Here is a 7,075-nt window from a genome sequence, read left to right on the forward strand (position 1 = left end):
CCGGGTGAAGCTAGTAGTGTCTATAAATCGACCAAAGGGCTACAGATAAGATAAATGGAACCTATACATACTGTACCAGTCCACCTTCATCTCATTAATCAGTAAACGCAAAAAAAATTCGCGTATGGTCAGAGAAGAAACCAGAAAAGTAGAACTGGCATCGCTTGATTCAGTTAGTGGAGCTAGCACTAGAACGAGTGAATCGAGAACATCTGACTAATCACGCGAGGAGGACCCGATAACAAAATGGTAAGGCAAATTGAAAGAGCATGAAGGTGAAAATCACAAGTCGGTTTGCCGGGGCTCGGGTCCGAAGTCCCGAACCAGCCAACGCTCGACCGACCCTAAAGCCAGAGTCTTCCTTGCCTTTCTACCAGCCTTCGTGGCCACAGCGCATGGCTTGCCATGTTTGGGCTGTGGGCCCGGCCGTTCCTTATTGGGACCTTGTGCCGGTACCAACACCAACACCATCATGTCCATTCTCGTCCAGACCCCAGACGCCCTTTATATGCCCCAGAAATTATCGACACCTAAACTCGGGATGCCACCGGAAAAGGTTCTCAAATTTGCGTGGTGCGTTCACGTTGGCTATTGAAAACAATGACAATATCTTCGAACAATGCACAACTATATGAAATGTCGCTGCTGGACGCCCCTCGAGCTCAGTACTACTCTATCGCGATGCCCACCTCCTGCGCATGCAGCATCTGTCTCTCCGACTTTGTCGACCCCGTTTGCACGCCCTGTGGTATGCTCAGTCCGCTCTCATTATGACTCTAACTCTAATCATCGCTGGCAGGACATGTCTAGTGCTCGAATTGCATCGCACAGGCAACCAGCATTCTCCGTAATGAGATATCAATCACAGCCCCATGCCCTGCCTGTCGTAAGCAGTTTTCTATACCCGTTCATGCCCTTCCCCTAATAATCAACCGAAGACTCATCAGACGTCTAGCTCTCACGCGACTTTCCCGATTATTTCGGCTACCCCCTCCGAGGCTCTGGCGTGAATGGACTACGGATCAACTTTGAGGACCAGGTGAAGAGACTGGATGAGCGCATCGCGAGTTTGGAGCGAGAGAATCAGCGACTTTGAAGTAGGGACTTGTTGCTGCCATCTAGAAATATGTGCGATGAAAATAAGAGGTCCAGCCGGTCTGTGCCATGGCTTGCACACACGGCCTGTACGGTTCAGGATTCCCGCGCATGAGGTGGTTGGATGTCAATGCAACCTCGCTAGGCCATGATAATGTTCTCCGTTCCTTTGAGATTGCGGCCTCGCATATACACTCAGAATCAAAATGCTCCATCTTTGCTTCGAATCACTGCATACCGACGCCCCGACGATCAACACCACTGTGGTTGCATTGGCCGTCTTGGTTCATCTGGTCCACTACCTCATCGACTTTCATAGGCTCCGCTCGTATCCTGGTCCTCTGGTCGCCAAGTTCTCCGATACATAGCTAGCATGCGTGTCTTACCAGGGACGTCGCTCGGAAGTCATTCACGACCTGCATAGGAAGTAAGGTCAGTGTGATCTTGCATCCGTTTGCGCCATTCAAGGACTGATTAGTCTCATCGAAGGTCCCTTTGTCCGCCTAGCACCTAACCACATTTCCATAACTTTGCCAGACGCCCAGCCACTGATATACGGATACGGAAATGGAGCCCTAACATCGTTGTTCTACGATGTGTTCGTGACTACATCTCGTAGTCTGTTTACAGTCCGCGAGCGCCAGAGTCATACTCACAAACGGAAGATCACCTCACACAACCTTTCGCAGAAGAGCGTTGTAGAGTTCTAGACGTATGCCGTTATATCGGTCAACTGCTGGGGCAGTGGGAGAAGCTGTATGCTCAGGCTTTGAAAGGCGTATCAGGTGAGGTTGAAGTGAAGGCTGGAAAGGTCCTGATGGAAGACTTTGGCTGGACTGCTTTCCACGTAAGTGATGTCCTCTATTAGTCTTCTTTGCGCACTTATGACTGCTGTTCGCAGGGGCAAACTATGTCACGTTCGATATCATCAATGACCTCGCGTTTGGGAGGCCATTCGGGATGACCGCAGCAGGCAAGGATTCCGCTCCAATGGCTCAGGATCAACATGCCGTGATGAACTCTTATGGACAAGTGGGGGTGAAACATGCCTCGAGGGAAATTCAAGTTATCAAGATGATAGGTGGTCTGTCGCAGACGTTCCTTGCGACGTTGGGAACTTTGCCTAGGTGGTGGAGGTCGCGAATCAAGCTGAATCCGCTTATGTGGGAGGGCGGACAGGACTTCCGTGATATTATAGGGCTGGCTATCATGGCTGTATCAAAGAGGTTAGAGGCGCCGACGGACAGGAATGATATACTTAGCAAGCTGCAAGCTGGGAAGGACGAAGACGTGAGTAGTTTTCCCAATTACCTCAGCTATACTTAGTGCTAGCGTACTTGATATACTAAGGGTAATCCAATGGGAAGGGAAGAACTGACTGCAGAAGCGTTAACTGTTCTCATTGCCGGATCTGATACCACCGCCAAGTGAGTCCTTTTGTGTTCTATCAGTGCAATGCATATACTTAATGCTCTGCCCAGCTCTACCTGTGCCCTCATCTACTACCTTGCACGCACCCCGAGCGTACAAGAAAAGCTTCAGAAAGAGCTTGACGAGCACCTGGACTCCCAAGTCGCTACAGCTGAACAAGTGAAGAACCTCCCCTACCTGCAGGCGGTCATTAACGAAGGTCTGTGACTGCATCCCACGGTGGCGATGGGTCTTCCCCGCATAGCACCCGAAGATGGTATGGCGATTTTAGGCAACCACTTCCCTGAGGGCACGACTCTCAGCGCGCCTATCTATACGATTCATAGGGACTCAGCGGTGTTTGGAGACGATGTGGAGGAGTTCAGGCCTGAGAGATGGTTCAAATGTGATAGTGCCGACGTTTCGAAGGTGTTCGCTCCATTCTCTGTTGGCCCTCGGTATGTCGAGTATCTTATCGATGTTCAGGGTTGAGCTCATACCATCACAGGGCATGTATCGGGCGTAATTTGGCGAACCTCGAGCCGCAGATTATCATTGGGTCAAATTTCAAGCACTTCCATATCGTTTTGGAGAATCCTGATGAAAAGGTAAGTAGCGGGGTTGTTTGACATGCCCCTTGCTGACTGACTTTTGTATTAGCTTAAAGTACACGAGGGCGTCTTGAGAAAGCCGGTCGAATGTCGTGTTGGCCTGAAGAGACGCGAAGTACTCTAATTCATCACGATAAGCTTCTCCGATCATTTCATGTGCAAGTTTACACAAATTCAGTTGTAGAATGTAACGCTGATGTCTGTTTATTCTCCTACACTGTGGTGCCAAACTTGAAAAACGTCTGAATGCCATCCTCGTTTCCGGCGATCATATCATATAATCCTCAGCTCAATTCTTTTCACATCACAAAACATTTCGAGACTAGGACTCGAACCTATCGGAATGTGCAGAATAAACGTATAGTATATGGTATCGTGCGACACTACTGTAACGACTACCAGTCTGGTTAATCACAGTGTCTAATGCCTCCGTTTACCTCCTCCCCGCCTACTGGACATATACTCCATCACTAAAGTGAAGATAAAGACTTTAGGCTCGCACGACGTGACTATCGAGCCTGTCGTACTATGCTATGTAGCACCGCCAAATCCTTGGGATGGAACTACATACGCGAGGATGCTGATTGATGGAACGATGGTCCATGCACAGAGCGAAGATCATTGACGGCCTTTGTAGCCTGGCTGGTCGAACGACGATCTCCTTCAATCTTGTATAATCTAGGACAAGCTAAATGTACTAATGAGATATATAGGCCAACGACAGCGACAAGGTGACTTACCGATTACGCTTGCCTACCCGTGTGCCGCTGTAGCACTCCGAAGATACTTCGATGAAGGTGGAGTCAGAGAATACCGACGACGATGGTTCAACCGTCGAATATTGTGTGGTAGTGACTTCGACCTTCACCATAACGGCAATGCGAGGATATTCCGGTGCGGCAGTAGACGCGCGGAATGTTATAAGAGCGAGGATGTCCTGTAAAATATGTCAGACGAGGTCCATATGTATAGACGCGAAGCACAAACCTTTACGAAGACCGTGACGGATAATGCCATTGCAATTGCGATGGCAAAGAGATAACCGGTGGTTTGGCCCGGATGAGTTGGTTGTTGCAAATCATGGTTCTATTGAGTGAGGAAAAGTGGAGTAATAGCGGGGGTATTTATACGCCAGAGAGGCATCTACCCCTACTCTACGATCGCAGTAAGTCTTGGAGCAGAAGCTTGTATAATGAAACAAGAGTCTCACTGACCTCAAGAAGGAGATTTACAAGTATCCTTAGTTCTTCACTCGCGAGTTTAGAAATACTTTCCGTCGAGTCATTTGCGTTGACGTCACCTTTCCAGGTCGCAGTCATGTTGTGGGTCCATATGATGGCCGACGGACGAATAAAAGAGTCTGCGGAGGCAATGCAAGACAGAAATAGGGTCTACCGATTGAAACTAAAACGTGAATTCCACGCCGACGGGAAAAAGGAAGTGTTTCCTTTACATTCCGCTCCAAAGCTTCAGAGACTAAGATGACACTGGTTCGTGCTGCAGTGGTGGCTACTTGAGGGGGGAATCCAGTAGCGTCGCCGTCTATCAATCGACCAAAGGGCTACACATCAGAGAAATAGGATCTGTTCATAATGTACCAGTCCATGTTTACCTTGTGAATCATACCAATGAAGCGTACTACTAGTACGGCCAAAGAAGAAACCAGAAATGTAAAATTTGGTATCGCTTGGTTCAGCTGCCAAGGTAAGTGCTGCGAAGCTAGCACCAGGACGAGTGAATTGACGACCACTGGCCTACCGCGAAGAAGGCCTGGTAGCATATGGGAAGAAGGTAGTGAAATTTGAATGTGCCATTAAAAAGATCCTAGTTTGTCGGAACTCGGGTCCGAAGTCACGAAGTGGCCAAACGCTCGGCCGACCCTAAAGCTCAAATCATCTTTGCTTCCCTACCATCATGTCCATTTTCATTGAGATCCCAGACATCCTCTATATGCCCCAGCAATTATCGACACTTATACTCGAGATTCCACTGGGAAATGTTCTCAAATTCGCGTGGTGCTTTTGCCGTCAAAAACAATGAAAAATCTTCGAACAATGCACAGCTATAAAATGTTGCTGGACGCCTTTCTACTACTCTATCGCCACGTCTACCTCCTGCGTATGCAACATCTGCCTCTCCGACTTTGTCGACCCCATTTGCACGCCCTGTCGTACGCTCTCTTCTCCTGGCATTAGGACTCACTCTGATTATCGGTGGCAGGACATGTCTACTGCTCGAATTGCATCGCACAGGCAACCAGCATTCTCCGTAATGAGGGATCAACCACGTCCCCATGCCCTGCCTGTCGCAAGCAGTTTTCTATACGTGACGACCCCGTTCGTGCCCTTCGCCTAACTTTAATCAACCAAAGGCTGAGGCTCATCAGACATCCAGCTCTCACGCGACTTTCACGAAACTGGACGTTCTACGTGAATGGAATACAGGTCAACTTTGAGGACCAGGTGAGGAGATTGCAGGAGCGCATCGCGAGTTTGGAGCGAGAGAATCGCCGACTTTGAAATAGGGACTTGTTGCTGCCATCTAGAAATATGCGCGATGAGAACGAGAGGTACAGCTGGTCTGTGCCATGGCTTGCACGCACACCCCGTACAGTTCAGGATTTCCGCGCATGAGGTGGTTCGATGTCAGTGTGACCTCGCTAGGCCCTCCGTTCCTTTGAGATTGCGACCATATAAAAGCCCTCGCATATACATTCAGAATTAAGATGCTCCCTCTTAGCTTCGAATCCTGCATACCGACGTCCCGACAGTCATCACCACCGTGGTTGCATTGGCCGTCTTGGTTCATCTGGTCCCCTGCCTCATCGACTTTCATAGGCTCCGCTCGTATCCTGGTCCTCTCGTCGCCATGTTCTCCGATACATGGCTAGCATGTGTGTCTTACCAGAGACGTCGTTTGGAAGTCATTCATGATCTGCACGAGAAATACGGTTAGTGTGTTCCTACATTTTCTTGTGCTATTCAAGGACTAATCGGTCTCCCTGAAGGTTCTTTTGTCCGCCTAGCGCCTAATCATATTTCTATAGCTTTGCCGGACGCCCAGCCACTGATATACCGACACGGAAATGGATCCCTGAAGTCATCGTTTTACGACGTGTTCGTTACTACATCTCGTAGTCTGTTTACAGTCCGCGAACGCCAGAGTCATACTTGCAAATGGAAGATCATCTCACACAGCTTCTCGCAGAAGAGTGTGTTGGAGTTCCAGCCATATGTACGCCGTTATGTCGGTCAACTGCTGGGACGGTGGGAGAAGTTGTATGATCAGGCTTTGAAAGGCGTGTCGGGTGAGATTGAGGCTGAGGCTGGAAGGGTCGTGATGGAAGGCTTTGGCTCGACTGCTTTCCATGTAAGCGATGTTCTCTATCAGTCTTCTTTGCCCACTTATGACTGTTGTTCGCAGGGGCAAACTATGTCACGTTCGATATCATCAGTGATCTAGCGTTTGGGAGGCCATTCGGGATGACCGTAACAGGCAAGGATTCCGCACCATGGCTCAGGATCAACATGCTGTGATGATCTCTTATGGACAAGTGGGGGTGAAACATGCCTCGAGGGAAATTCAGGTTATCAAGACGATAGGTGGTCCTTCGCAGACATTCCTTGCGACGTTGGGAGCTTTGAACACCAAATTCGGACCAGATAAATTCCAGGCTTACTCTCACCACCCAACTTTGTCCGTTTCCTAAACGTAAATCCGAAATGGATGGTTGATTGCCAGTTTCTGTCTATACCTCATGAATCTGCAGGAGCAGGACGTATGTTGCGAAATGAAATTTCCCTTCTCTTCTGCGGAAGGCCAGCACATCCCTTCTAATGCCACTTTATCTGCACCATTCTTCACATTTCCTGTCTGGATTCGGGTACTTATCCTGCGCAGCAGTGTAATTTATCTTCTCAACACAACTGATGGCAGCTCTAAAACTATGTGACTTGTTC

At 48.9% G+C, this 7,075-nt stretch overlaps 4 protein-coding genes across 4 annotated transcripts; 2 read left to right on the forward strand and 2 right to left on the reverse strand.

The window, feature by feature from the left end:
- Nucleotides 1–361: 361 nt before the first annotated feature.
- EV420DRAFT_1770729 (cytochrome P450 monooxygenase) lies at nt 362–3,279 on the forward strand. Its single transcript, XM_060481079.1, has 9 exons — nt 362–573; nt 1,574–1,713; nt 1,761–1,946; nt 1,997–2,385; nt 2,446–2,522; nt 2,577–2,725; nt 2,798–2,963; nt 3,014–3,113; nt 3,166–3,279. The coding sequence occupies exons 1-9, from the start codon at nt 473–475 to the stop codon at nt 3,238–3,240; spliced, it is 1,383 nt and encodes a 460-aa protein (XP_060321918.1). The 5' UTR covers nt 362–472; the 3' UTR covers nt 3,241–3,279.
- Nucleotides 3,280–3,581: 302 nt separating this feature from the next.
- EV420DRAFT_327869 (uncharacterized protein) lies at nt 3,582–4,252 on the reverse strand. Its single transcript, XM_060481718.1, has 3 exons — nt 4,104–4,252; nt 3,857–4,053; nt 3,582–3,804 (listed from the first exon to the last, which is right to left on the reverse strand). Exons 1-3 carry the CDS (start codon nt 4,131–4,133, stop codon nt 3,795–3,797), a joined length of 237 nt encoding a protein of 78 aa, XP_060321919.1. The 5' UTR covers nt 4,134–4,252; the 3' UTR covers nt 3,582–3,794.
- A 245-nt stretch (nt 4,253–4,497) lies between these two features.
- On the reverse strand, nt 4,498–4,935 carry EV420DRAFT_1594186 (uncharacterized protein). Its single transcript, XM_060474956.1, has one exon. It carries the CDS (start codon nt 4,894–4,896, stop codon nt 4,678–4,680), a length of 219 nt encoding a protein of 72 aa, XP_060321920.1. The 5' UTR covers nt 4,897–4,935; the 3' UTR covers nt 4,498–4,677.
- A 1,049-nt stretch (nt 4,936–5,984) lies between these two features.
- Nucleotides 5,985–6,578, forward strand: EV420DRAFT_1653408 (uncharacterized protein; the record flags this gene model as incomplete). The annotated part of the gene is made up of 3 exons (XM_060478737.1): nt 5,985–6,066; nt 6,124–6,485; nt 6,540–6,578. 3 exons carry the CDS (start codon nt 5,985–5,987, stop codon nt 6,576–6,578), a joined length of 483 nt encoding a protein of 160 aa, XP_060321921.1.
- Nucleotides 6,579–7,075: the final 497 nt, after the last annotated feature.

This window comes from Desarmillaria tabescens (genome assembly GCF_030435595.1).
Source record: "Desarmillaria tabescens strain CCBAS 213 chromosome Unknown EV420scaffold_159, whole genome shotgun sequence".
In the NCBI taxonomy this organism is placed as follows: domain Eukaryota; kingdom Fungi; phylum Basidiomycota; class Agaricomycetes; order Agaricales; family Physalacriaceae; genus Desarmillaria; species Desarmillaria tabescens.